Source organism: Felis catus, chromosome E3 (genome assembly GCF_018350175.1).
Source record: "Felis catus isolate Fca126 chromosome E3, F.catus_Fca126_mat1.0, whole genome shotgun sequence".
In the NCBI taxonomy this organism is placed as follows: domain Eukaryota; kingdom Metazoa; phylum Chordata; class Mammalia; order Carnivora; family Felidae; genus Felis; species Felis catus.
The window spans coordinates 41,130,481-41,157,241 of NC_058383.1; the positions used below are offsets into that span (position 1 = coordinate 41,130,481).

At 43.2% G+C, this 26,761-nt stretch overlaps 1 protein-coding gene across 4 annotated transcripts in view; it reads left to right on the forward strand.

Moving 5' to 3' along the window:
• The first annotated feature begins 23 nt into the window (after window positions 1-23).
• LUC7L (LUC7 like) overlaps window positions 24-26,761 on the forward strand; it is a 44,963-nt gene continuing 18,225 nt past the window's right edge. For 2 of the 4 annotated variants that reach the window (XM_023246771.2, XM_023246770.2), the window contains exons 1-4: window positions 24-285; window positions 8,362-8,587; window positions 10,504-10,598; window positions 16,853-16,951. In XM_023246771.2, coding sequence (XP_023102539.1) covers window positions 8,527-8,587; window positions 10,504-10,598; window positions 16,853-16,951 — 255 coding nt within the window. In that variant the 5' untranslated portion in view covers window positions 24-285; window positions 8,362-8,526. Of the gene's footprint in view, window positions 286-8,361; window positions 8,588-9,451; window positions 9,523-10,503; window positions 10,599-16,852; window positions 16,952-26,761 lie in introns of those variants that run through there. The other 2 variants (XM_023246769.2, XM_023246772.2) reach the window with 2 other exon arrangements.

The following is a 26,761-nucleotide window of genomic DNA, read 5'->3' on the forward strand; positions in this document are numbered from 1 at the left end:
CCGCTGTGGAGGAGCAACGGGTCGTGGCCGCGGCCCGGCCGAGTCGAGTGGGCCTGGGGCCGCGCGTGGAGCCGGCTCGCGTGGGGGTCGGGCGCCGCGGCCGCGCGGGCCTCGTGGGTCCCTGGCTTTGAGGTGGGACCTCCCGTGGCTTTATTCTGCCTCGTCGGGTTTGAGTATCTGTGCACACGTTCTGCTGGCCACGACGTTTCCCCTGCAGCGCCTGCTCTTGCCGTTGCTGCACTTTTTGTGCGGCTTCCTCTGTGGTTTCGTTGCGCTGGGTTTAGGGTAAGAAGCCTCCGCCCTTGATGCGCGTGGTGAATGTCGCCGTTGGCGTCTTGGTGTTTATGGTGCCTTTGGTGGCCGCAAGTTTCTATTTTAATATAGAAAAATGTGTCAGTCTTTTATGATTAGTGCTTTTTGTGCCTTGTTTAAGGAACCTTTCCCTACCCCCGATAAGTCTCCCCCGTTTTTTCTAATGGTTTTAAAGTATTCATTTTAACATTTAAGTTTTAAACTCGATTTAGAATAGATTTAGTGTGGTGTAAGGAGGTAATTTCATTTTCTTCATCATTTGGATAACTTGGAGTTCTAGTGACATTTATTGATTTAGTCTCTCTTTTCCCCAGCAATGTGCAGAGGCACCGGCCATATTTTTAAAAAATCTGGATATGCACGAGTGTCTTTATTAATTAATTTCATCCTAATGCTCACAGGAGGTGTTCTGGATCAGATAAGATTTCTTACTACTTACCCCCTTGTAATAATAAGCATGTTGAGTCCCTCACACCTCCTCCTTCCAAGCCTTACCCCCCAGGGAAATACAAGGATAACCAATGGAATTTTTTTTCTTACAGGAGTGGCCCTGCAACATAGGTGAGGGATGAGGAAAAGTAACTTTTCTGCTTTTATTAAGGGGAAGAGGTAGATGCCCTCCTCCCCTCTAGAAAGGGGTCTCCTCCCTCCTCCAGTCCTTGTAAATCCATGTAAATGAGTTTCTCCAGGGGCCAGAGAGCCCTACTGTCTCTTGTCTAGACTTTTAGGACCTGGAGCTGTCTCCAAGTTCCTGGTTCTCATTCCTTGAAATGTAAATAACTGGAAAGAGGACACTCTGTTCCCCCCAGTACCTAGGCACCTAATCCAAGGTTTAGCCCCTTGGCTCTCTCAGAGAGATACAGGAAGTTATACTTCTGGAGCAGAGTAATGAACTGGACAAGTAAATGCTTGCAGATCGAATTCTCAATTCTCATGTAGGTGAAGGGTCTAAGGAGACCAGGGCTTTTTACAGGAGCACTGGGAACTCGAGGGAGTTTCCCCATAGCTTCTTTCTGGGACCTTTACTCTGTTAGTGTTCTCTCCATCTTTGTGCTAAAGAGAATCTCAGTTATACAATTTCAATTGCAGTGTCCTTATAATAACTTGTGATATTTAGTTGGACAGATACCTCCACCTTTTTCTTACGTTAATGAGCTTTAGCCATTCTTGAGGAAAATTTTACAATCAGGCAAGTTTAACAAAATAACTCCACAGGGTTTGTTTTTTTTTTTAATGTTTATTTATTTTTGAGACAGAGAGTGCGAGCAGAGGAAGCACAGAGAGAGGGGAACAGAGGATCCAAAGCAGGCTCCATGCTGTCAGCACAGAGCCCAGTGTAGGGCTCAAACTCACCAGCCTCAAGATCATGACCTGAGCCGAAGTCGGATCCTCAACCGACCGAGCCACCCCGAGCACCCCTAGATATTGTATTTTTAAGCAAGAGCACAGACTGACCATCCACTTAATTTAAGCTCTCTGTGACGCCTTCCAGTAAGATATTTTATTTCCAGCATACAAGTCTTTTGAATCTTTTGTTAGATTTACTCGTAGGCATTTTGTGGTTCTCAGTACTATTGAAAATGGTGTCTTTAGGGGCACTTGGCTGACTCAGTCACAAGTAGAGCATGGGACTCTGGATTTCAGGGTTTTGAGTTCAAGCCTCATGTTGGGTGTAGCGATTACTTAAAATTTAAAAAACAAAAAAAGAAGAAAATGGTGTCTTTAAAAAAATAATGTTTTTCATTGTAGTTGCCACATGGAAATAGTGTATACCTTTCTGTAGAGGATGCTTTTAGTCAACAGGCTTGAGCAGTGGAAACTTGATCAAGGTGAAAGGGCCCACTGCGACCACCACCAAGTTGATTGCAAACAGACCATGCAAACAGTCTTGTTAATCATGCGACCCACCTTGAAATTGCCTTAGGCCCTAACTGACCAATAACAACCAGGCACAGTTCCTAAGATTACCCAAAAAGGGAAAATTCCACACATTCCCATACTCTCACTCCACCTGTGGCCTCCACCACCTCCCTTGAAGACAGTCTCTCCTCTGCTGTCCCACCTGTTGCTCCCTTGTGGTGTATTCAATAAATTCAATAAAATTCTATCTCTTTTGTTCTGCTTTGGGTGAATTTTTTAATTTTTTGAGACATAGAAAGGGCGTGTGCGAGGGGCAGAGGGAGAAGGAGAGAGAGAATCTCAAGCAGGCTCCAAGCCCAGTGTGGCGCCTGACTCGGGGCTCCATCTCATGATCATGATATCATGACCTGAGCTGAGATCGAGAGTCAGACCCTTAACCTACAGGGTCACGCAGGGGCCCCTTGGGTGAATTCTTTCACTGCCTGTGCTACCGGCCCCTACCTTATTGGGATGCCCCACTTGTGGTGGCCCCGTCTGATCAGGAGACCCCACATTGGGTCCATACATTGGTTTGTGTATTTATTTACTTAAGTGTTTATTTAAATAATGTTTATTTAAATGTTTAAATGTTTATTTTTGAGAGAGAGAGAGTGTGTACACATAAGTGGAGGAGGGGCAAAGGGAGAGGGAGACACAGAACCTGAAGCAGGTTCCAGGCTCTGAGCTGTCCGTGCAGAGCCCCACACAGTGCTGGAACTCACGAATTGTGAGGTCATTGCCTGAGCCAAAGTCGGACCTTCACCAACTGCGCCACCCAGGCGCCCCTCCATACATTGTTTTTTAACCAGCAACCGTGTTAAATTCATTTTTAACGTCTTTTGGTGGATTCTTTTGAGTTCTCTATCAACGTAACCATCGTCTGAAAAAAGACGATTTTATTTTTTCCTCCTCAATTCTTGTGTCTCTAATTTCTTTTTCTTGCTCTTCCGAGCTGACTGTGAAATAGAAGCAATTGTGGGCATCGTTGTTTCTAGTTTTAAAGGGAATACTTTTTTAAGTTTATTTATTTTGAGAGAGAGGATCCGAAGCACACTCTTAAGTACCAGCTCAGAGCCTGACCCGGGCCTTGATCACATGAACCGTGAGATGATGACCTGACCAATCAAAAGTACAACGCTTAACTGACTGAGCCACCCAGGCGCTCCAAGCTAATTTTTTATGCACCAGCTTTAAGATCATCATAAATCTTACTTTAATTGATTATTTTATTTGAGAGAGAAAGCATGTGCATGCTCACAGGAGTAGGGGCAGAAGGAGAGAAAGAGAATCTTAAGCAGGCTCTGAGCCAAGCCTTGACTGAAGGCTCAATCCCATGACCCTGGGATCATGACCTGAACTGAAATCAAAAGTCGGACACTCAACCGACTGAGCCATCCAGGCACCACGATAAATCTTACTTTAAATTTCTTCCTCAAAGAATACATCAGACCCACATAGTTTTACTGGTGAATTGTACCAACTTTTAAAGAAACAGATCATTCCAATGTTATACAAACATCCAAAAAATAGGGAAAGATTAAATTTGAGGTCAATTTAACCTTGATACCAAAACTAGAAGAGATTAGTAAAATAAAGTGACATTATAATCCAATTATAAACACAGAGGCAAACATCCCAAACAGTATCAGCAAATGGAATCTAGCAATATGCACAAAGTAAGCCATGAGCAAATTGTTTTATTCCAGGAATATAAAGACCATTTATCATTAGAAAGTTCATGGCATTTACTACATTAAAAGCTTAAAGGAAAAAAACAAAACCATCTCAAGATATGCTGAAAAATCAGTCAATAAAATTCAATGCACATTGATGTAAAAAGTTTTAGGAGATTATGAATAGAAGGAAACAGGCACCTGGGTGGATCAGTCAGTTAAGCGTCCGACTTCGGCTCAGGTCATGATCTCCTGGCTCACAAGTTCAAGCCCCGTGTGGGGCTCTGTGCTGACAGCTCAGAGCCTGGAGCCTGATTCGGATTCTGTGTCTCCCTCTCTATCCCTCCCGACTCACATTCTGTCTCTTTCTCAAAAAAAAAAAAAAAAAAAAAAAAAAATAGGAGGTAACATTGCTAGCTTGTTAAAATAACTACCAAAAAATCCTACAGGAGTAAAAATAGGCAGGAATTGAAAGTATTCCCTTTAGAGGTGCCTGAGTGGCTTAGTTGGTTAATCATCTGACTCATGATATCTGATATTGCAGAGCCTTCTGGAGACTCTCTCTCTCTCTCTGCCCTACCCCCACTCATACGTGTGGGCGCGCGTGCTCTCTCTCTTTCCCTTTCAAAATAAATAAATAAACATTAAAAAAAAAAAAAAAGCTTAGGGATGGCTGAGTGGCTCACTTGGTTAAAAGTCCAACTTCTGCTCAGGTCATGATCTCGAGGTTTGTGCGTTTTTTATTTTATAAGTGGGCTCTACGCCCAGCACAGAGCCCAACATAGGGCTTGAACTTATGATCAAGGCTTGAGCTGAGATCAACAGTCAGACAGTTAACTGTACTATCCAGGTGCCCCTCTACTTCTTATTTTTATTTACCTATTTTTATTTATTTGTTTATTTATTTATTTACATTTATCCGAGCCCAATGTGGGGCTTGAGGGGCTTGAACTCAGGACCCTGAGATCAAGAGTCACATGCTGTACTCACTGAGCCAGCCAGACACCCTATACTGTGTTGCCTTTTTCTTTTTTTTAACTTTATTTATTTATTTTGTGAGAGACAGACCTCGAGAGGGGGAAGGGCAGAAAGAGAGGGAGAATCCCAAGCAGACTCTCAGCACAGAGCCCGACATGGGGCTTGAAATTGCAAAACCGTGAGATCATGATGTGAGCCAAAACCAAGAGCTGGACACACAACCAAGTGAGCCACTCAGGTGCCCCACCATACTGCTTCTTAAATAAACTTTATATTTTGGAAAAATTTGACAGAAAACTTGCAAAGACAATAAAAGAGTTCCTATATACCTTTCAGTCAGTTTCTGCTAAGATTAACAGCTTCCATAACTATGGTACATTTGTCAAAACTAAGAAATGAATATTAGTACTCCATGATTAACTAAATCACAGACTTTATTAAGTTTCACCAGTTTTGCCACTACTGTCCCCCCCTTTTTTTTCATGTTTATTTTTCACAGAGACAGGCAGGGTATGAGCAGGGAGGGAGCAGATAGAGAGGGAGGCACAGAATCCGAAGCAGGCTCCAGGCTCCGAGCTGTCAGCACAGAGCCTAACATGGGCTTGAACCCACAAACCACAAGGTCATGACCTGAGCCAAAGTTGAACACTTAGCCAACTGAGCTGCCTAGGCACCCCACTACTGTCCCTTCTCTGTTCAAGGATCTAATCCAGGCTGCCAATTTGCATTTAGCCTTATTATTGTTATTATTATCATTATTATTATTTTAGAGAAAGAGAAAGCAAGTGGTAGAGAGGGGCTGAGGGGGAGAGAGAGGGAGAGGGGGAGAGAGAGAATCTCAAGCAGGCTTCATGCTCAGCACTGAGCCCAACAGGGTATTGATTGATTCCAAACCCTGGGATCATGACCGAAGCCGAAGTCAACGGTTGGGCACTCAACCAACTGAGCCATGCAGGTGCCCTTACTACCTTTTTTAAGGAAGATTTTTTTGAGATTTTATTCGTAAGTAATCTGTACATCCAACACAGGGATTGAATTTACAACCCTGAGATCAAGACTCCCATACTCTACCAACGGAGCCAGCCAGACACCCCTAGCCATTTCATTTTTAATTTTTTTCTTTCTTATTTTCGAAAGGGAGACAAGAGATGGTGCCTGCAGGGGTGGGGAGGGGCAGAGAGAGGGAGACAAAGGATGTGAGGCAGGCTCTGTGGTGACAGCAGAGAGTCCAATGCCGGGCACACACTCAGGAACAGTGAGATTATGACCTGGGCTGAAATTGGGCGCTTAACTGACTGAGCCACCCAGGCATCCCTCATTTTTAATTTTTATTTGTCTCACTTTTCAATACTTCTTGCATGCTTCAGGTTGATTAACTTTGTTAATGTTCTTGTTCCATTTTTTCCCATCTACCTGCCTGCAATTTTTATAATCCACTTATATTTTTAAAGTGATTATCCTTGAAATTTTACAATGAATATTTAATTTAACCAAATCTAAATTTAAACAATTTTTTAAGTTTATTTATTTATTTGGAGAGAGAGAGAGAGAGAGAGAGAGAGAGAGAGAGAGAGAGAGACAGTGTGTGCATGCATGGGAGCGAGGCAGAGAGAGAGAATCCCAAGCAGAGAGAGAGCCGAACTGGGGGCCTTGATCCCACGAACGCTGAGATCATGACCCGAGTCGAAGCCAAGAGTTGGAGGGGTACCTGGGTGGCTCAGTTGGTTAAGCTTCTGACTTTGGCTCAGGTCATAATCTCCTGGTTCTTGGGTTCAAGCCCCCCCATCAGGCTCTGTGCTGTCAACTCAGAGCCTGGAGCCTGCTTCAGATTCTGTGTCTCCTCTCTTTGCCCCTCCCCTGCTTGTGCTCTCTCTTCTCTCCCTCTCAAAAATAAACAAACATTAAAACATTTTTTAAATAAATAGTTTATTTATTTTTAAAGATTTAGTTATTTTTATTTTTTTAGAGAAAGAATTTTTTTTTTAAGTGTATATATTTTGGGAGAGAGAGTGTGAGTGGGGGGAGGGACAGAGAAAGAGGGAGAATCTCAAGCAGGCTCCATGCTGCCAGTACAGAGACCAGCACGAGGGTTGAACTCACAAACCGTGAGGTCATGACACGAGCTGAAATCAAGAGATGGAGGCCTAACCACCTGAGCCACCCAGGTGCCCCGAGAGAGAATCTTAAGCAAGCTCCTGCTCAGCCCAGAGCCTGACATGGGACTCGATCCCAGGACCCTTGGATCACGACCCAAGCTGAAATCAAGCGTTGGGACACTTACTGGGCTGAGCCATGCAGGCACCCCAAGGTTTTATTTTTAAGTAATCCCTACACTGATGTGGGGCTCGAATTCATAACTGCAAGTTCAAGAGTTGCATGCTCCACTGACTGAGCCAGCCAGGCGCCCCTATTACTCTTTTGCTAAATCCCACAAACTAATATTATTATCATCATTTTATACAGGCAGTGTTTTTTCAATTTTTACACGTTCACTTTTTTGTTTCCCATCTGCCATACTATAAAGCAGCTTGTGCTAGACTTTTGAGTGACGTGATCTCTGTACAGAGAGAGAGGCCATGTGGAGCATTACAGAGGAACCAGACATATCAATGAAGCTTTGGACCTTAGCCCAGTTCCATACAAGCAATTTTGTGAATTTGGCCAACACCACCTAGAGTAGTAGAGCCTAGGCCCAGCTAAGCCCTGCCTGAATTCCACAGAATGATGAGAAATAATAAATCATCTCTTTTACACCACTAAGTTTTTTAAGTGGCTTGCTATACAGAAATAAATAACTGATCTGCTTTACCATGAAACATATTTCTTGATATGAGGCAGTGTTGTGCAGGATCCCATGTCAATGAATCAGGCATTCTGCAAGCTTTTGGATGTGTGTGCCAGTGTAGAGGCACTGTTGTCTGGAAAAACAAACACGTATCTGTGTAAGTTGACAGTTCCATAGGGATGAATCACTGTCCGCCTAGAGTAAAAAGGATCCAATGTAATCAACCTACCTTCATGTGACTGGCTGTTCTACTCAAGGAATAGTACCTCATGGCCAATCTCCGGTGTGGCTGGAGCTAGAATAGAATAGCCTTGGTGGATGGCCGACTGACCTCACAGATGGACTGCCATAAAATTGTAATCACAGAATCTAACATTAATACCAGGCTTGACTTAACTCTCACAAGTCATAGGACAGGCACCATTAGAATCCCCATTTCACAGTAGACAAAAACTGGAGTCTGGGAGTAAAAGGGTTTCATCGCCAGCAAGAAAACACATAAGATGTATTTTTTCGTTTTGTATTGTCCATATTCATATTATTTTATTGCAGTTTAGTCCCAGTAGAACATATGGGTCTTGGGCCCTAGAATAAAATCAGGGTGGGGACTTTTTTGGCTTCCCCTTTTGGGCAACTTGTTTGGACCCCTCCCACCTGTCTCTTACGGGGCGGTTTCCTTCCTTATCCCGCCTTAGAAACTACATTTCCCAGCAGGCTCAACACCGGCACTGACGCATTTCCTCCCGGCGTCCCCCGCGGCGGGAAGGAGCTAAGTGGGCTCGAGGCCGACGCGACCAGCGTTCGTCGCCGCTGCCGCCACCGCTGCCCGTGCGCTGAGAGGAGTCGTCGCGGCCATCCCTGCCGCCCTCGCCGGCCATCATGTCCGCCCAGGCGCAGATGCGGGCCCTGCTGGACCAGCTCATGGGCACGGCCCGGGACGGTGAGTCCGGGCGACAGGCCTGGCGAGGGGCTGGGCAGGAGTGAGGCGAGGCCGCCGGGCGGCCTGAGGCGGGGGCCGCGACCGTCTGCGCCTGCGCCGGGCACCCTTCCCTCCCCCGCGCGCCGACCGCCGGCGCCGGGCCTTTGTCTGAGCCGGTTCGCCTTGGAGGCGGCCGCGGCCGGGCCCTCCTTTGCTGGCGATGGGTCCCCTCCCCATTTGCGGTTGCGACTTTCTCCCTGGCCGGCGCCGCGCGACTCCTTCCCGCTCCCGCGGCCCCGCGCCGCGAACCGGGGAGTCGGCGGAGGGCTGGCGCCAGCGTGGGCTCCAGGTCGCTGACAGCCGGGTGGTGGAGCTCCTCCGAGGCTCCTCGGGGAAGAAGCTACATACACCCGAGCGAGCCGGATGGGCCTTGAAACCCCCGCCGTTCCTCTTCTGTACCGAGGGGAGCTGTGAATTGAGCTTTTCTAACGTGGGTTCCTGCCGAGTGCTTTTCCAGCCCCCTTTCCCCCTAGTCACACAGGAGAGCCTCTGTTTAGCCAGCGCTTGGCAGTCGTTAGGTAGGTCTTGCAATGATTGTCGTAGGGAGGAGTGAAAGATCATGATGGTTGTCTTCAGGAGAAAGCGGTTGCACCTCGCAAAGGTGTATACCTGCTGTGGTTTGTGTTTTCTTTTCTACTGAAGTAATGAAGTTGTAAGTTCACATGGACACATTCGCAGGGCTGTGCAGATTCTTTGCACTTTATTTCATAGGTGAATAAGTGCTCTTTTAGCTTTCTTTGTATATTGAGTTGCTTTTGAATTGCTTCCCATATTTTTATTTCATACAAACTGAACAATTGTGGCCCCTCTATTTTATTTATAAAGGTTCAGTGTATCTTTGCCTGCCTACATCAATCTGCAAGGGAGTTGCAGAAAAGCCTCATGTTCATCGAGCCGTGAGTCACAACCAATTTCTAAGCTGTTATAACAAAAAAGTGTTTGCTTTTTTTCACAAATAACTTTAAAAGTGTAGTTTAGAAAGAAAACATTTTCAATAAAAAGACACAACATTAATCCTGGATGCTTGCAAATCCTAAAATATATTCCTCCTTTAGTATTACACAGCTCTGTGGATACACAGATTAGCTTTAAAATTTGTCACATTCCACTTTGCCTTTACTTTTATGTATCATTCCCCTGACTTCCTTACTGCAGGTTGGGCAAGAAAACTTTTCCTTTAAAACTTTTCAACAGCGGGCATAAAATTCTGCAGCTGAGGTCTTGAAGAATGCAGATGGGTACAGTATGTGTTGGAACTCACAGTGTGTATTGACTAACCTAGTTCCTTTTTTTTTTTTTTTTTTTTCCGGTATTGTCTTGTTAAAAGTGACTCCCAGGTGCCAACTCTCTTTTTTTAAGGGTGGGGGTGACGGGGCATAGGAAGACTAGGTCTAGGTTATTTATCAGTCAGTGGTAGAGTTTGAAAGCTTTCTCCTTCATGTGACTTTGGGCAAAATACTGCCTATGCATTTGTCCATAGCAAAACGATAAGACTAATATGTAGCTTCTGTTGGTGGAGAAACTACCAGCTATAAGTCATATGTGGTGATTCATGGCCCTCTGAGTAGCATGGGTTTTGGTATCATTCCCCACATGTATGTGCGGGGTTTAATGGCCTTTTGGTGCTCAGTCTCTTACTTCAGATTCCTTGACTTCTTTGGCACAATGATGGAGTCAGATCTCATTAAGTGTGATTCTTCATGATACATTCAGCATCAAAAAACATCTGTATTCCGCTCCAGTTGTAAATTATCTCTAGATCAGCTTTTCATTGTATTTGGTAGTCTGCCAATCATCCAGGTGAATTGTTGTACCAGATATGCTTTTGTGTTTAACGTGATAATATTGTCTTATTTAAAACCACAAATGAATTTCAGGAGACGAAACCAGACAGAGGGTCAAGTTTACAGATGACCGTGTCTGCAAGAGTCACCTTCTGGACTGCTGCCCCCATGATATCCTGGCTGGGACGGTAGGTGTATTTGGGTTTGGGAGAATATCATCAAACACTCAGATGAGGGCTGTGCAGGCAGTGAAGGGCTTACAGCTTGAATTCTCTTTTCCTTTACCAGGCAGAAATCATCTATTGTCCTTCAAATGATAGACTCGTGGCATTAGTTTGGTGACATTTGATGTTATGAGACATATGTTATTGCTCTAAAGTTCATTTTGTAAGTTAGCAGATTTTCATAGAATCATTTATATGGAGATATTCATAACTAAGTACTGTGACTAGTGTCATTTGGCCAAACCTGAAAGTATGCTTCAGGTCAGCCTATACTTTGAAAATTCTGGGTTGCTTTGTTTTCACATCAGACATCTGGTAAATTTTTGGTACAACAAGGTACCTTTCTTCCCCAAGTTTTTAGGGGTGTGTATGTGGTTTTTTTTTTTTTTTTTTTTTGGAGAGATAGCAAGTGGGGGAGGGGCAGAGAGAGAGAGGGAGAGAGACAGAATCCCAAGCAGGCTCTGTGATGTCAGCAAAGAGCCCGACGTGGGTCTTGAACTCACAAACCGCTGAGATCATGATCTGAGCTGAAATCAAGAACAGGATACTTAACCCCCTGAGCCACTCAGGTACCCCCCCCAAATTTTTAGATTTTTAAAAAATCAGTTGGGTTTAACACTGAGGTTTTAGCGTTTTGTTTGAATATGAGTTTTAGGCTTGTGTTATGCTACCCTCTCAAGAAATCAGCACATGCTCCAGTGAATATAAACTGTAAAGTTTTATGTTTACTTGAGACAACCCAAACAAATAAATGCTAGTGTTACGGAATGTATGTTTCTTCAGAGTCAGATAGGATCGAAAAAGACTAAAGAGTGGAGAATTACCTGCTGTGATTCAGCTACTTACAGAAAAGGAGTCCGATAAAGATGACTACCATTTTTATTTTTTATTTATTTTATTTTATTATTTTTTTTTCAAAGTTTTTTTAATGTTTGTTTATTTTTGAGAGAGAGAGAGAGACAGAGACAGAGTGTGAACATGGGAGGGGCGGGGAGAGAGGGAGACACAGAATCGGAAGCAGGCTCCAGGCTCCCGAGCTGTCAGTGCGGAGCCCGACGCGGGGCTCGAACTCACAGATTGTGAGGTCATGACTTGGGCTGAAGTCAGATGCTTAACCGACTGAGCCACCCAGGCGCCCCAACGACCACCATTTTTAGATTGCATAGCTACTTTATGGAATATAAAAACTGTACTCATTTTATTTTATATTATTTTTTCATCTTAAGGGTCAAATGTGCATCCACTAGGGAACATTTTCTTCATGATTACTTTTGTTATTACACTTGTGGGAGGAGCAGCCTGTGGAAAACCACTCATGTATTAAATTCTCAAGCTCACTCTTCAGAGAACAGAGAAGAAATGAATGTCAAACCCTGTGCTTTTGTTACCTGAGGTTTTACCTGTAGTTTGACCTGGGTAGAGATACCTTTTGCTGCTAATTGTTTTGGGTACCGTCAGTGTAGATTAATGGTTTCCAGTAGTTAAAAGTAGTTCAGCTGAAGGAAAATCCTGTTGGGGGGGGTGCATCACAACCTGGAGTTGTTGACTGATCTTAGTGGGAGAAGCCAGAAGGAGCAGAGGGGGATGGATGTGCATGAGTAACGCATTTCAGTACTTCGAGCGGGGAGGTCAGATCCCTGGGTAGCATTGTTCGTGAATGCCAGTGAGAAAAATAGTGAGAATGAGCGCGTTTCTTACAAGTGTTTATTGTGGTAGGTACAGATTAACTCACCAGGTATTTATTGGACACCAGCTGTGTGCCAGGCACTGGGGAAATGGTACCAGTAAGACAGAGTCTTTATTCCAGTGGAGGAAGAGGACAGACATTAAATGGATAATGGATGGTTTTAGGTAGAGTGACAAGAAAGCCTTCTTAGGACATTGAATGGTGAGAAGGAACACCTGCACAGTTGGGGGTTATAATGCTCTGGGTGGAAGTTGGAACTGAAGGACAGTGGGAATGCTGCTGGTGTGTGTGAGGTGGGAGTGAGGGGGAGAGGCAGGCAGAGACTGTCGAATCAGATGAGTTATGAGAAGGCATGGAAGGAGCAGGGTCACTCCTGGGTGGAGTTGGCCAAGGGCGGCTCTGCAAGGGGAGTCTAAGAAGCAGCAGACTAGGGAGGAGGAGAAAACCCAGGAGAATCCATGGTACTGTGAAAATGCAAATAAACAAATGTCGGGCTGCTGAGGGACGACTAGGATGAGGGTTGGAAAATCGGATGAAAGTGGTTGTAAAGGTTGGGCCTCACTGGTGTGGACTGTATCGGAGTGGGAAGTGAGGGGTAGAGGTGAATGATGGGTCTTATGAGGAGTTTGTGTTTTGTGTCAAATTATAATGGAATGAATGTGATTATTTAAAACATAGTGGCTAGAGGTGCCTGGGTGGCTCAGTCAGTTAAGCATCCGACTCTGGTTCAGGTCTTGATCTCACAGTTCCCAAGCCTGCTTGGGATTCTGTCTCTTTGCCCCTTCTCCGCTCATATCCTCTCCCTCTCAAAAATAAAACATGTAAAAAAAAAAAAAAATTAGAGTGGCTGAATGAAGGTGGTTATAACCTTCAGTCTTCCATGGGCTGCTCCAGGCCCAAGTTGTTGATCAGAACCATCTCCTGTCATTAGTAGGCCTGAGGCAAGGTGGAATGGATGTTACAGTTTTGTTAAGGCTGTTGGGTCCTTGGGTGGCTCAATCAGTTAAGTGTCTGACTCGATCTCAGCTCAGGTCATGATCTTACAGTTCATGAGTTCAAACCCCGCATCAGGCTCGGTGCTGACAGTACGGAGCCTGCTTGGGATTCTCTTTTTCCCTCTCTCCCTCTAGTGTGTGCGTGTGCTTGCTCGTGCTCTCTTTCTCAAAATAAATAAATTTTCTCTCTCTCCCTCTGTTCCAATCCCAAGCAGCAAGAGCAATCCCTCGAATTTTTAAGTTTGTTTATTTTGAGAGAGGTTGAGACAGTGCAAATGGGGGAGGGGCAGAGAGGGAGAGGGAGAATCCCAAGCAGGCTCCATGCCACCAGCGCAGAGCCCAACGCAGGGCTCGACCCCATGAAACCGTGAAATTATGACCTGAGTGAAAACCAAGAGTTGACGCTTAATTGACTGAGCCACCCAGGCACCTCAAAATAAATAAATAAACTTGAAAAAAACAGCTTAATGGGAAAATACAGTATTGGTTGTTAAGTTTGGGAGAGTAAGATAAGTGGAGGGAAGGTAGTGTAACTTGCCTCAGTGGAAGAACTTGTTTTCCACATGTTCTGGAAAGAGCCTTTAGTTCCCTGCCCTGTGTGTTTCGTTCCCTGCCCAGTGTGAGACCACTAGGAGGTAGCGAACACAGATATTTGTTCAGTAAAAAAGATCTGACAAGCTGGATTTAACAGCCATTTGAAATCTTCTGGAAGGGCCTAATGTGACATTGCAGCTCTGCTTGGTGTTCAGCTGCCAGGGAAATTAGCCAGTACTTTGTTCCCTCCTTGGCAAAGCTGAAAATATATAGACAGGGAGTAACCATGGAACCCAGCCCTGTCCACTGTTTGCATTAGCAGTGGCTGCCTGAGAGTTCTCACCCAAAGGAAGACAGCAGTGAATTTCTTCCTGCGTGGTTCACAAATGTCAAAATTTTCCTGACAAAATTTTTGCTTTCTTAAATTATTTTTTATCTTTTGAGAGAGAGAGAAAGAAAGAGAGAATCCCAAGTAGGCTCTGCACTGTTCATGCAGAGCCCATTGCGGGGTTCGAACTCATGAACCGTGATTGTGATCTGAGCGGAAGTCAGAGGCTTAACCAACTGAGCCACCCAGGCATCCCGTGACAATTTAAATTTTTAGAATGGAGGTTGATTTGTACTTAAGATGCTTAGTACTTAATCCTATGACCCAGCAATTGCACTGCTAGGTATTTATCCACAGGATACAAAAATGCTTATTCGAAGGGGCACATGCACCCCAATGTTTATAGCGGCACTAATGACGATAGCCAAATATGGAAAGAGCCCAAGTGTCCATCTACTGATGAATGGATAAGGAAGCTGTGGTATACATACAACGGAATGTCATCGGATGATCAAAAAGAATGAGATCTTGCCATTTGCAACAATGTGGATGGAACCAGAGTGTATTATGCTAAGCAAAATAAGTCAGAGACAAATACTGTATGGTTTCGTTCCTATGTGTAATTGAAGAAAGAAAACAGATGAACATAGGAGAGGGGAAACAAAAATAAGATAAAAACAGAGAGGGGGCGCCTGGGTGGCTCAGTCGGTTGGGTGTTTGACTTCGGCTCCGGTCATGATCTCAGAGCTCGGGGGTTCGAGCCCGGCATCGGGCTCTGTGCTGACAGCTTCAGATTCTGCTTTGGAGCCTGCTTCGGATTCTGTGTCTCCCTCTCTCTCTGTGCCCTTCCCTTGCTCACACTCTGTGTGTCTCTCTCTCTCTCAAAAATAAATAAACATTAAAAAAAAATTTAAAAAAGATTAAAACAGAGAGGGAGACAAACCATAAGAGACTCTTAAATACAGAGAACAAACTGGGTTGCTGCCTGGGGTGTTGGTTGGGGGGATGGGCGAAATGGCCAATGTGCATTAAGGAGGGCACTTGTTGGGATGAGCACTGGGTGTTCTACATAAGTAGAATGAGTAAATTCTGTTCCTGAAATTATATTACATTACATGTACTGAAGGCTTAGTACTTCAGGTTTCCTCTGATGGTAGGTTTTCTTTGAGATACAGAACTTGCATCAGCTTTTAAGTATTCCTGGTGTTTGCCAGTTATTTTGCAGCTATAGTGCTTACCTTTCTCTTGTGGAGACTATATTTTAAAAAATTGTATTGATACGTAAGAGTGAATGAAGCAAAAGTCTGCAGTACAGGGACAGCGATTCTATTTGCAACTTTGGCTTCTAGAACTACTATTGCCCTGCCTCTAGATGCCCCTGTGAACCAACATACGTGAGCTACATATGACTTCACGATAATAACAATGAAGGAGAAAAAAGGTCATCAGCATTTAAATGCAGAAGATGATCAAAATGAAGATCAAATGAAGATAAGCTCTACACCAGGGAGCCCACTGTTGGTTCTCACTGGTGATTCTAAAGGACGTTTCGTTAGTGAGCATGGCACGCACCTTCTGTGAGACTGCGGTTCAAGAGTTAGGTACCGCGAGACTCCCTAATTTGCCTAAGATGTTAAGGACTTTATGATCCACGAAGGTTTTGAACTCATTTTGGACATAGTTGTAGTTTGAGCTTACAGGAGGTCCTGGACTCCCATCATTCTTTGTTTGCTAGTTATGTATACCTGTGCTTTTGTCCCAAGTGCTTGGATTTCAGAGATGTCTCCTCATTGTGGTATTGGCTTTTGTTAACTTGCCCTGTCTGACTTGATAGCATGATCCTCAGCATACAAACTTTCCTTGTGCTCTCGTGATGGCCAGAGGTGGAGGGTGCCATCACAGAGTCCCACACTCCGAATTTAGTTAAGGAGTGTGCCCTGTTGTTTGTTTTACATATGTGTACAACACATGATAGCATGTCACGTCAGGCTAATGTTACCGGTGACACAAGTCATTTGTTTTAGTAAAAGAGCCTTTTGTGGCGCAATCTATGTCCCCAGTTATGTCAAGGGTCATTTACTAGGTTAGGAGAATGTTTGGAGGATTCTTTTGGCTCTGAATTGGCCTATTCTGCTTTATGCCTTCTGGTATACAAAGAGCTACACAAAACCAAGCGTTAGGTTCTGTTAGAATTGCCAAAACCTGATTGCTATCTGCTCTTTCCTTTTCCTTATCTCTGCACCCGAAGCATTGATCATCTTGAGTAGTGAGGATTATAGGAAGGAATGCCTAGAAATTTGTATTGATGGCATCTTGTTTTCTGGCCTTTTCCTTGCCACCTTCCCCTCCCCCATGCTGATATTCACTGAATAGACGTTTCTTCTATGACTGATGCAAAAATAAAACTAGCAAAAGCTAATTAATGCGGTTTTCATTGTTACTCTGTTTCTGGCTTTGAAAGAGATACAAACCTTCACACTTAAATGCATACAAGTGTCACATAATCGTGGTGAAAGAAAAGTAAGGCTTCTTGGCTACGCATGGTTTCTTTATTTATTCTAGTTTAGTATTCAAAGAGGTATTGTTTGTTTTGGTGACAGTTGAAACACCAGGTCATGTGCTTTCTACAATGAGTAGATGCTCATGTGTAAATTTTTTTTTTTTTTTTTTACAGCGCATGGATTTAGGAGAATGTACCAAAATCCACGACTTGGCCCTCCGAGCAGACTATGAGATTGCAAGTAAAGAAAGGGACCTGTTTTTTGAATTAGATGTAAGTTTTTTTTGGTGTTAATTCATCCCTACTGTGAAGAGCCAAATATCAACTAATGAGAATAACGTGAGATTTGTAAGTTATGAAGCAAAATAATTGAAGAGATACTATGCCACCACTCTCCCTTAGAGTTAGAACATGGCCAGTATCATTTGGTCTCTACCTGTATGTCTGCCACCCCGACACTATTGTGCGTTTCATATGTATCCTTTCCTTTTCAAGGTGTTTTTTATTACGTATTATTATGATTCTTTGAACATTATATTTTTGCCTGTTTTTAAGCTTTAGAAAAATTGTTTCGTAATATAGATACTTGGTAATCTTATTTTTTCATTCAGTATGTCTCTTTTTACCCATTTTGTTGGATATGGTTTATTTTCATTGCTGCTTGACTATTCCCCAAACTCCATTCATTATTCACAGACAGGTTGATTCTAGGTTTTTTTTTGCTGTTACAAACAGTATTATGAATGTTCTTGAATATCTTTTTGGTGCACACGTATTAGGATTTATCTAGGGTCTATTCCGAGGAAGGAAATTGCTGGCTTGTAGGGGATGCATGTGTTGATCCTTGCAGGATAGTTCTGTAATGTCCTTTTTCTGTATGTTGTTTTTATTGTTACTCTGTTGTTGATGAAGCCATGATACCAGTTTATACCCCTTTAGTGTTAAATGTTTGCAATTTAGTGGTAATAAAATGGAACTTCGCAACTTTAAAAAAAAAATGTTGCCTCCCAAAGGAGCCCTTTTAGACCTTTATTCCTAATTTGTCTGTCCCTTGCCCCTCCATGAAATTTTGTTACCATAGATACCCTGCATATTAGCTTACGTGCTGTGGTCATTTCCAGGCCACAAACCATTGTGATATCTAAGATTTTTTTTCATCCTTTAAGCCGTTTTCACCCCTTTCTCCATTAAGAATGCAGGATTTAGAGTCACTCTATTTGTTTTTTCTTCTCTCTAATCATCCATCGCTAGTATGACTAGAGGTCAGTGAAGGGGTTTGATGTAGGGGCCTCTGAGGGGCTCAGTCGGTTGAGCAGCCAACTCTTGGTTTCGGCTCGGGTCATGATCTCACAGTTGTGTGAGTTCGAGCCCTGCTTTGGGCTTTGCACTGGCGCCTCCCTTTATCTTTGCCCCTGTCCCACTCATACACTGTCTGTCTCTAAATAACTAAAGGGTGGGGTGGCGTTGATGCCATTCAGAATGGTTTCTGAATGAAGACTGGGAAGGGACAGAACTTGGTGTGAGGGAGTCAGGGAAAAACAAAACCCAAGGAAAGGCATTTCCTCCTCACCAAAGGCCATTTTGAAGGATGTATTATAACTTGAGTAAATTCTATTTAATCCAGTAGCTTTTAAAGTGATGAAAATTAACAATTCTTTTTCGGATTCATTCTTTAGCCACGGCGTGTTCTCAGTGTTGAATCTTGGAATTAACTAAAAATAAAAATGCCTTTAGCAACAGCTCACCTAACAGAAGAGGCTCAGAAAGGGAATTTTTCTGTATTGTGAGTTTCATTCTTCAGTAAACTGCAAATGCTTATGTGAAGAGGCCATTATCTTGGGATGTCAGGTTTCAGAAACTGGTATGTACACCAGTGTCTTTGAAATCTCAGTTTCAGCAATGTTTTCTGGATCATAAGTCTCAGCATTTCTGCTAGATCAGAATGTCCATGCATTTTTTTAAATGACCTGATGAATTTACAACTACGAAATAGATTAGTAGAAGAACTGGAAACAGGCTGAAACACGTAGTCATGTAGTGTATTTTGAAGGAGGTGTGTTCCGCCAGTATGGAGAAACTGGATTTTTTTTTTTTTTTTAATTTTTTTTTTTTCAACGTTTATTTATTTTTGGGACAGAGAGAGACAGAGCATGAACGGGGGAGGGGCAGAGAGAGAGGGAGACACAGAATCGGAAACAGACTCCAGGCTCTGAGCCATCAGCCCAGAGCCTGACGCGGGGCTTGAACTCCCGGACCGCGAGATCGTGACCTGGCTGAAGTCGGACGCTTAACCGACTGCGCCACCCAGGCGCCCCCTGGATTTGTTTTTAACGAACAGTAAACTATGTACCAACCAGTACATCCCAGGTGGATCCCCCAAAATGGATTTTGTTTTGTCATCTCGGTGCTATAAAGTCTAGAAGCTATAAGAGAAAGATGTGTGCATTTGTGTAAAAACGTAAAAATTTAGTGTATCAAAAATACCCATATGTGGGGTGCCTGGCCTGCTCACTTGGAAGAGCATGTGACTGCTGATCTGAGTCATGAGTTTCAGCCCCACGTTGGTTGTAGAGGTTACTAAAAAAAATTGCCTTACATACAATGAGAATAAGCTGGGATAGAATATTTGCAGTGTGGATGACAACAAGCTAGTTCTATGTAAAATTCATCGTAATTGACTAGAATGGTATTAGTGGCTCAATAGAAAATGGGTAAAGAATGGAAAAGGACATTTCCTAGTGGGCATCTAATCCTGTGGTAGGCGCTCTCCCTCATTCAGAACTGAAGAGATGAAGAATTAAGTAATCCTGATAATACACCTCGTGGGTAATTCAACATCTGAAGATGTGAAAGCACATCCCAGGATGGCCAGTTCTAAGATTATATCTCACTGGTAATACTTCCCATATGTACAAAGATAAATTTGTTCTGGAATATTCCTACAGCATTTGTAACTGTAGAAAACAGGAACCAAGTAGACTTCCTCAATAAGGGACTGGCTAAATCATAGCTGCTCTTTAGGATGGAATGAAGTAGAGCTGTGAAAAGAGAATTGAGTTAATTCACTGTGTCACTGAAGTGAATTTATCTGCAAAGTAGATTAAGTGGATAAGCAAAGTGTGATATGATGCTTCCATAGTGTGGTTTTTTTTTTTTTAAACGCTGTTGTAAATTGTATACAGTATTTAGTTATCTGTGAGCTCTGTGCCTAATGTGGGGCGTGAACTCATGACCCTGAGATTAAGAGCTGCATGCTCTACTGACCGAGCCAGCCAGGCACCCCTCCATAGTGTGTATTTTTTTTTTTAACAGGGAAGGGTGGTGTACACTTGTTGACATGTTTAGATGTGCAGAGAGGTGTTTTAGAGATTATGAACACTCTTAACTTGGTTGGAGGGCTAGAGTGGGTCAAGAGACTTTTTTGTGCTATGAGAAAATTTATCACACATAGGAATTTTTCAGTGAAAAAGGTAACTACCCCTCCCCCCAACTCCTTAAAAATAATTTTTGATTTTACAGGTGGCTCAAATTAAAATGTTTGATAGCCAGGGGATGCCTGCGTGGCTCAGTCGGTTAAGCGTTCGACTCTTGATTTTGGCTCAGGTCATGATCTCATGGTTCGTGGGATCAAGCCCTGCATTGGGCTTTGCGCCGACAGTGCGGAGCCTGCTTGGGATTCTCTCCCCCTCTCTGTACCCCTCCCCCATGCACACATGTGTGATTTCTCTCTCTCTCAAAATAAAAAACTTTAAAAAACTGTGCTCTTGGGAACATATCTTAGGGATATGTGCAAATGTGTATGCAAAAGATGCTCATTGCAACTTTTTTTTTAAAGGGAAAAAAAAGAGGCTGTAATGCAACTATTAATGGAGAACTAGTTATATAAATTGTCACAAAGTGCCTGGGTGGCTTAAGTCCATACAGTGTGCACCTCTTGGTCTCTGGGTTGTTAGTTCAAGCCCCACATTGGATATGTGTGTGTGTGTATTTATTTAATCTATTTATGTATTTATTGTGTGTGTGTGTGAGAGAGAGAGAGAGAGAGAGAGAGAGAGAGAGAGGATCCCAAGGGGCTCTGCGCTCTCAGCACAGAGCCTGCCTGACATGGGGCTCGAACCCACAAACTGCGCAATCATGACCTAAGCCGAAACCAAGAGTTGGACGCTTAACTGAGCCACCCAGGCGCCCCACAAAAATAAAATCTTCTTAAAAAAGAAAAAAATAAATATATTATTCTGTCACACAGTGGACTGTTGTTCTGTGAAGCTAAGAAGACACCTCTAGGTGTTAGGGAGAAGAGGGAGATTTTACCTTAAAAGTTTCTTTATTGGTTTTAAGATAATGATGCCCATGCCTCACCTTTTGAGTTTTTAATTTATACATATCAACACTGGATGTACACGGATTACTCTAAGTAAAGTAATTAAAAGTGGCCTAACTTTACGATACCAAGCTAAAATAACTTTTTTTTAAATGTTTTTTTCCTTTTGAGGAGCGGGAAGGGCAGAGAGAGGGAAACAGGATCCAAAGTAGGCTCTGCATTTCCAGCAGAGAGCCCGACGTAGGGCTTGAATTCATGAAACTGAAAACTGTGAGGTCATGATCTAAGCCAAAGTCTGATGCTTAACTGACTAAGCCACCCAGGTGCCTGTAAAATGACTTTTTTTTTTTTTTTTTTTTTTAGCATTTATTCATTTTTGAGAGACAGAGCGTGAGCAAGAGAGGGGCAGAGAGAAAGGGAGACGCGGAATCCGAAGCAGGCTCCAGGCTCTGAGCTGTCAGCCCACAGCCCAATGCGGGGCTCAAACCCACGAGCTGTGAGATCATGACCTGAGCCGAAGTCGGATGCTCAACTTATCCACAGAGGCGCCTCGCCCCTAAAATAACTTCTCATCTCCTTAGTTTTCCAGTATAAACTTTTTAGGGAAGATAAAGGCTTTTCTCAAAATACAGATTTGTTAAGTTAATTTGATGAAAACCAATTTTTAAATCTCTTTGGTAGGTAATACATGTTTACTGTGGGAGATTCCAGAAGTCTAAAAGGCTCTGGTGAAAAGTCTCCCCTTTCTGTGACCAGCCATCCAGTAGCTCTCTCCGGAGGTCACTTTGATCTTTTAAAGATAGTTGATTCAAGATGAACAGGTTTATCAGAAAGGCTAGTTGTGGTACTTCTTGTCAGAATTGCAATTTTGAGAAGCAGAACCCCTCAGAAGCTTTTTGGCCAAATATGGTCAGTATGCTAATTCTTGCTGTCCCTGTTCTGCTGCTGCCTTCTGAAGACCTGATGGTGGTGCTGGCCTCCGAGCCTGCCGTTCGGCCCCTGCACTATCCGAGCCGGAGGCCTGGGACCAACGGCTCCCAGGTGCCCATCTTGAGGTTGGTTTCTGGAAAGGCTGCAGTGTGGTGTGGTCATCACTGTTAGGAGATGAATACGGGTTTCATTGTCATAGGTTGTAAACCACCTCTAATCCATGATTTGTTCTGATTTTTCTTTTTTTTTGTTTTCTTTTCTTTTTGAGAGAGAGAGAATGTGTGTGTGCGAGAGTGGGAAACAGGACAGAGGGAGAGAGAATTTTAAGCGCAGAGCCTGATGTGCAGGTCGATCTCACAATCCTGGGATCATGACCTGAGCCAAAATCAAGAGTCACATGCTCAACCAACTCAGCCACCCAGGCACCCTTTATTCTGCTTTTTCTTAGTAACTTATATTTTTGTGTACCTCATCCAGTGTTTTGGTAGAATCTCCATGTTGGCAGTAATTAGATAGGCCAACCATTTACCAAAATCTCTGGAAGTGTCTGAAGCCCACTGTTATTTGCCAGAATTAATGGTGCTGGCAGAGGGGTCAGACTCCCTGCAGTAGGCCTATTGGGGGACAACTGACCACAAACTCAGAACATGTGTTTTGTTTTAATGTTGAAAACTTTATCAAATATATTAAAGATAACAGGTGTTTGAGTTGTATTTTAAACGATTTTTGTTATGTAAGGAGTGTGTGTGTGTGTCTCCCTCTCTTTTTGCCCCTCTCCTGCTCACGCTGTCTCGCTCTCAAAAATAAAGACACCTTAAAAATAATTAAACTAAAGCGCTTAGAGATTTGAGTCACCTCTAAGCAATTTGTAGCAAGTTGTCCTACAAGAACATTGCGTGTGTATGAGAAGATGGAAGGTGTTCATTGCATCATTTTGAATTAGTGGAAAAATGGAGATACCCAAACATGGATGTTTTTGGAGGGGCTAAAGTAGTTGTGTCACAATAAAGTGAAATACTGCACAGTTGTAGATCATAGAAGATACATGATGTGAAGAAGAAAATGGAAACTTACCAAATTGTCCTGTTTGGTGGGAATGAAACTTGTGTTCTTGTATATGCATCTTAATGCAATTTTTAAAAGTATATCCCAGTTTTTGGGGTGCCTGGGTGGCTCAGTTGGTTGAGCGTCTGACTTCGGCTCAGGTCATGATCTCACAGTCCGTGGGTTCGAGCCTGGTATAGGGCCCTGTGCAGACAGCTCGGAGCCTGAAGCCTGCTTCTGATTCTGTCTCCTTCTCTTTCTGCCCCTCCCCCACTCATGCTCTGTCTCACTCTCACAAATGAATGAAGTTTAAAAAAAATTAAATAAATAATTATTTAATTATTATTATTTATTAATTATTTAATAAAAAATTAAATAAATTATTAAATAAAAGTATACACCAGTTTTTAAGAAAAAAAAATTTTTTTTAATGTTTATTTTTGAGAGAGAGACAGAGTGTGAGTGGGGGAGAGGCAGAGAGAGAGGGAGACACAGAATCCAAAGCAGGCTCCAGGCTCTGAGCTGTCAGTACAGCTCAAACTCACAGTGAGATCATGACCTGAGCCAAAGTCGGATACTTAACCGACTGAGCCACCCAGACACCCCACCAGATTTTTTTTTAATGTTTATTTATTTTGAAAGGGCAAGCATGTTCACGAGTGGAGAAGGGGCAGAGAGGGAGGGAGAATCCCAAGCAGGCTCTGCTGTCAGCACAGAGCCTGACACAGGGCTTGATCCCATGAACCGTGAGATCATGACCTGAACAGAAATCGAGTCTGATGCTTAACCAACTGAACCACCCAGGCATCCCAGTATATACCAAATTCTTAAGTGATTATTTCTTGTGGGAGGAGAGAAGAAAAAATTACATTTTCGGTGTCACATATAGTCATTAGGTCCAGTTAGCTAACACAATAATAGGCAGAAATGAAAATTTAGAACTATTTTTAGGGGTGCCTGGGTGGCTCAGTTGGTTGAGCGTCTGACTTCGGCTCAGGTCATGATCTCGCGGTCCGTGAGTTTGAACCCCGAGTCAGGCTCTGTGCTGACAGCTCAGAGCCTGGAGCCTGTTTCGGATTCTGTGTCTCCCTTTCTCTGACCCTCCCTTGTTCATGCTCTGTCTTTCTGTTTCAAAAAAATAAATAAACGTTAAAAAAAAAAATTAAAAAAAAAAACTATTTTTATCTTGGGGTGTCTGGTTGGCTCAGTTGGTGGAGTGTGCAGCTCGGTCTTGGGGTTGTGGGTTCAAGCCCCACATTGGATATAGAGATTACTTAAGAATAAAATCTTTTTTTTTTTTTTTTTTAAGTAAGTGGGGGGAGGGTAAGAGGGAGAGAGAGACTGTCAAGCAGGCTCCACACTCAGCACAGAGCCTCATGCAGGGCTCTATCCCACCATCCAGGGATCATGACCTGAGTTGAAATCAAGAGTTAGACGCTCACCTGAGTTACCCAGGCCCCCCAAAGATAAAATCTTTTTTTTTTTTTAAGTTTATTTATTTTGAGAAAGAAAGCACAACCATCTGTGAGCAGAGGAGGGGCAGAGAGAGAGAGTGGGGAGAGAGAATCCCAAGCAGGCTCCGTGCTTAGTCTCACTAACCATGAGATCATGACCTGAGTCAGAATCAGTGGTCAGATACTCAACTGAATGAGCCACCCAGGCACCCCTCAAAACGAAGATCTTAACAAAATATGTGTGTGTGTGTGTGTGTGTGTGTGTGTGTGTGTGTGTGTGTATTTCTACCTTGTGACTTAGTTTTACAAATCTCCATTCTTAGGAAGTAATTAGAAATATAGGCAGTCATTGGTAAACAAATATGGTAGGATTGTTTATAAGATTGGAAAATTGGACACAGAACTCATGTCATAGGCTGCCCTCGAAATTGTATAAAATCTATTTAATGACTTAGAATTGCTGTGATGTCACGAGCAAGACAAAGGTACAAAATTGTGTATACTAGAGAGTTCATCTATAGTTTTTTTGGGGGGGCCGGGGGGGGGTTGTTTGATATGTGTTTTTTTTTTTTTTGGGGGGGGGGTGTCTCATTGAACACATACTGCTTAATCAGAGAATTGGTAGATCTGGCTTTTAAAACACAGAGTGTGCCCTCCCCTCCCTGGAGGCAGTCACTTAGTACTGCTTTAAAATGCAGGGAAGCAGGGGCACCTGGGTGGCTCAGTTGGTTAATCATTGACTCTTGATTTTGGTTCAGGTCCTGATCCTTGATCTTGAGATCAAGCCCTGCATCAGGCTCCACACTGTCAATTCTCTCTCCCCCTCTCTCTCTGCCTCTCAAGTCTCTTATCTGTCAAAATGCAGGGAGGCAAACACTTTAAAAGCAACAACTTGGTTCTTTCGTTTCTTGTTTTGATTTAAATGATCTCTATACCCTACTTCAGTCGCATGCTCTTCTGACCAATCTAGCCAGATGCCTCAAAAGGGACAGCTTGCTGGTTAAGTGGCACAAGTTGACCTTGGTGGGTTAGGTTTTTAGCAGACTGTTTCGGAGCATTTGCTGGAAGCCTGTGTGTCAAGGGTTTGCTGTGGGTCAGAATTCTGAGGCTCTGCTGGCCAAAAGGAGGTAGTAAGTCCTGCTCATCGAACTTCTAACAGTTTAAAGTTATGATTAAATGGATTATTTCTCTACAAAAAAAAGTCAAAGGTTGATTTACCAGGGAATTTTTTTTAAACTTCTGCGGAGAATCTCAATTATCAAAAGTAGATGTAATCATATAATGAATTTTCTTGTACCCCTCACTAAGCCTTGGGAATGGTGAGTTCACTGCCAGCTGTTTCGTCTTGCCTTAACTTTCTTCCAAATCTCCCTCCCTCCCTCTCTCTCTCTCTCTCTCTCTCTCTCTCTCTCTGTGCCCCTGCCTATTCACGCTGTCTGTATTTCTCAAAATAAATAAACTTAAAAAAATTTTTTTAAATAATAAAAATTAAAATGTGGTAAGGGAAAGTTCTAAAGATACAGAACTGAACAGAATATTATAATGAAATTTCTGGGTTCTGTCTCCCAGTGCAGCTCCTGTGCAACAATTCTTTCAGTGATTATTGATATGAAGATTCTTGTTTCATCTTTTTTCTTGTGTTTCCCCACTGGATTTTTTTAAAGATTTTATTTATTTTTTTAATTTTTTTTTTTTTTTTTTTAGAGAGAGAGTGAGCCAGTGAGCAGGGGAGGGGCAGAGACAGGGAGACAGAATCCCAAGCAGGCTCCGCGCTGTCAGTGTAGAGCCTGATACGGAGCCCAAACTCACGAACAAATTATGACCTGAGCCAAAACCAAGAATCAGACGCTTAACCGCCTGAGCCACCCAGATGCCTGTAAGGTTTTATTTATTTGATTTTATTTATTTTTTTTAAATGTTTATTTTTTTTTAATTTTTTTTTTAACGTTTTATTTATTTTTGAGACAGAGAGAGATAGAACATGAACGGGGGAGGGGCAGAGAGAGAGGGAGACACAGAATCGGAAGCAGGCTCCAGGCTGTGAGCCATCAGCCCAGAGCCCCCCATGGGGCTTCAACTCACGGACCGAGAGATCGTGATCTGAGTCGAAGTCGGACGCTTAACCGACTGAGCCACCCAGGCGCCCCTTGAATGTTTACTTTTGAGAGAGAGAGAGAGAGAGAGACCGCACAAGTGGGGTAGGGGCAGATTCAGAGGGAGACACAGAATCAGAAGCAGGTTCCATGCTCTGAGCTGTCAGAACAGAGCCCAGCACACGGCTCGAACCCACGAATTGCAAGATCATGACCTGAGCCAAAGTTGGACACTATCTGA